The sequence below is a fragment of the Chrysochloris asiatica genome, unplaced genomic scaffold (assembly GCF_000296735.1).
Source record: "Chrysochloris asiatica unplaced genomic scaffold, ChrAsi1.0 scaffold00002, whole genome shotgun sequence".
Lineage (NCBI taxonomy): Eukaryota > Metazoa > Chordata > Mammalia > Afrosoricida > Chrysochloridae > Chrysochloris > Chrysochloris asiatica.
This window is the reverse complement of record NW_006408520.1, coordinates 25,775,279-25,778,305: the sequence shown is the minus strand read 5'-3', so window position 1 is coordinate 25,778,305 and position 3,027 is coordinate 25,775,279. Positions and strand designations below refer to the sequence as shown.

Genomic DNA, 3,027 nt, shown 5'->3' with positions numbered 1-3,027 from the left:
GTCTATGACAGACTAGGAAGAAGCAGAGGGAGACCACCTCTGAATGTTTACAGACTCAAAATCTTATGACTGGCAGCTGATCATTGTCAAATACAGTACCAGGAGATGAAAACATGATGATTAGCAACAAAACATGGTCAAATATACTGCTGGAAGATAAGTTCCTAAGGTTGGAAGTCACTGAAAATGCTATTGGGCAAGAGAAGTCTCCTCAAAGTAGAGTTGACTATGATGATGCAAATGGAGTAAAGCTTTCAAGACCTTAATTTGGTGATGATGTACAACTCAAATATGAAAAGAAGCAGCTGTAAACATCTATTAAAAATAAGAACATGGAATGTTCAAAGTATGAATCTAGGAAAATTCGAAATTGTTAAAAAAAAAAAAAGAAGTGGAACATAGAAAGATCAATATCCTCGCATTAGTGTGTTGAAATGAACTGGTAACAGCCATTTTGATTCTGACAGTCATATGGTTTACAATATTAGGAATGACAAATTGAAGAGGGATGGCATTCATTGTCCAAAAATGCATTTGACTTGGCTGCAGTCAATTTTGAGTGCCTAGTCTGCCAGAAGCAGAGACCAACACTGAGTCTGTGATATGGTACCATTCATACTCTGGTGGGATCAGTCAACAAACTGATATCAGGTTGATTATATCAGGCTATTTCTATTGTACAAAGCACAGTTAAGAATGCCCTGTGGCCACTTTGGGTTTCTCATGCAGAAATGAGGACTGTAATTGCTATGAGTATGTATTCCTTGTATGTATGCATCACATATTTTGTCTAGTTAACTTATAAAATATAAGATGTAAATTGGTTTAGTGAAAATTATGCTTCATAATGTGAATAGTTTTGCTTGTATCTTTTCTGTGAAATTTTCATTATCTTCTATTTGCCCACTTTCTATTTCTTAATTAATCTGATGAAAACTTAGTTTGAGGAACACAAATTTGTTTATCACTTTGGTAATATTTATTTTAAAGGTTTTCCTCAATGAAACAAAGATGATATATATTTTTTAAATGACCAACTATATTCTACTCTTAAGACAAAAGAAGCCACTTTTTATAGTTTCTGCTACAGGAATTCTAATCTATTTTATACGTGAGCTGATAATTTTCATCCCTACCCCAATAAATTTACTAGCACCAGGTAGTACAATTAATGTATCGCCAATTACATCGAGGAGATTTGAAAATCCTGAATGATTCTTTGCTGCTTCAATCTCTTTTTGTAGTTTATCTATCTCATTATTTAACTCCTCAGACTTCTTTTTAAATCCTTCCATAAGCAATTCTTCTTGGACCTATAAAGGGGAAAAAGTAACTTTGAAAAACAAATATCAAGAGTAACAGTTTTGTCCTTTGGAAAATAAAAAGCAATGTTTAATGGAAATTAATTTCCAGTTTCAACTGAGGAAGTGTGGTCACAAACATTTAAAAAATAATGAGAACTGCTAATCCTGTATAGTAAACTGCTTACTAAGATCCAGATCAAGACAATGAATGTATATTACTCTAAGTTGCATAGGATGACTCAGTCAGATTTGGAAACAAACACACAAGGTGTCAGAGCACTCTGTCTTTCATGAGAGGGCAAATCTAATACTTTCAAGACATTATGGATCTCCTTGCGGTCTCTTTGATGTAGTATTAGGAATCATAAAGACTATAGGACTAAGGTAATATTCAAATAGGGCACAATGAGATTATTGTGCAATTGCAGCAAATAGCTGTGCATACTCTTTGTCTTCTCCAAAGACTAACAAGGAAGAAGGCGCTAGAATCTTGGGGACTTAAGGAGTTCAGTAGCATCCTGATGGATTGCAGATTTTAGCAAACCAAATACCTGTATTCTTCCATTGGAGACCACAGTTTTGCTTTACATTTTGACCCTTTTCTTCTTTAGGTACCAGGAAAATGTCTGTCAGACACAGCCCAGACCCAGGATAGACTTACCTTCAGTTTATGTTCCAGCACCCTTTCCTGCTCTCTTAGGAGTGCTTCTCTGTCCTTTTCCATCTTCTCTTTCAATTGCTCCATGTTTTCTTTGAAGCTCTTCTCTTGAGCCTCCATCTTTTGTTGCTGCTCCTTCTGTTTCTCTTTCAGCAGCTCCTTCTCCTTCTCTATCGCCTCCATCTTGGCCCGTTCCGCTGTCCCACAAAGGATGTAGGGAGAGAAGAGAACAAGTCAAGCCTGAATCTCTACCCTCCTGACATAAGGCATCAAACTGACTGAAAAAAGAAGAGTATAAGTCTCTGTATTCTTTTGGTATACACATAACCAAAGGCACTTCAGAATAACTACAACTTCCCTGGTTACTTTCAGACTCAGTAGAACATGTTTTCATTAAAAAATGGGAATCTCCACATTTCAGATAATCTTATTCTTCAATCCATCAGAGCACCTTTCAGGAAGCTCCCCACTCCTTAGTGGGATGAGTCCAGCCACTGTACCTGCTATGACCTTCTCCCGATCTGTGAGGGCTTTGTCTGATTGCAGGATGGATTCTTCGACTGGTGCCTGTGACTGCAAGAATCTCTGGAGGACCTCATTTGCCTGAGGAAGCAACAAGAAGTAAAGCCACTTCAGGCAGTAGAGATCTAGCCTCTTGTTGTGAAAGAATTGTGCCCTGAAACTTCAAACATGACTCTGAATTGTCTAAAATATGTTTAGCATAACCCAGAACTTCCTTTTTTTTCTGTGAACCCAATGTAAATTCCAAATCCATTTAAGGCTGTGAAAATCCCTCAATCACAGCCTCTTTTCTATCTCTCTAGCCTCTATTCCCAGTGATACTGTCCACTTTCCTACCAGGAAACACACAATCAATTATGTGTGTAGTTCTCAAAACACATAACATATGTTGTTTTCATAGACTTGAAAATTCTGTTTCCTCCTTTCTTAACAAGGGTGAAATGGTATGACACAGTGGCAACAGCAATCATCTCAAATGTAATAGCAATTGTGAGGATGGTGAAGGATCTGGTAATTTCCATTCTGTAGTGCATAGTGTCTCTA

The 3,027-nt window shown here is 37.1% G+C and overlaps 1 protein-coding gene across 1 annotated transcript in view; it reads right to left on the bottom strand.

The window, feature by feature from the left end:
* Window positions 1-1,100: 1,100 nt before the first annotated feature.
* The window catches only part of LOC102822740 (guanylate-binding protein 4-like), a 128,795-nt gene continuing 126,868 nt past the window's right edge, over window positions 1,101-3,027 (bottom strand). Inside the window, exons 8-10 of the mRNA XM_006831062.1 lie at window positions 2,463-2,565; window positions 1,966-2,159; window positions 1,101-1,313 (exon numbers count right to left, since the gene is read on the bottom strand). Coding sequence (XP_006831125.1) covers window positions 1,101-1,313; window positions 1,966-2,159; window positions 2,463-2,565 — 510 coding nt within the window. The remainder of the gene's footprint in view (window positions 1,314-1,965; window positions 2,160-2,462; window positions 2,566-3,027) is intronic.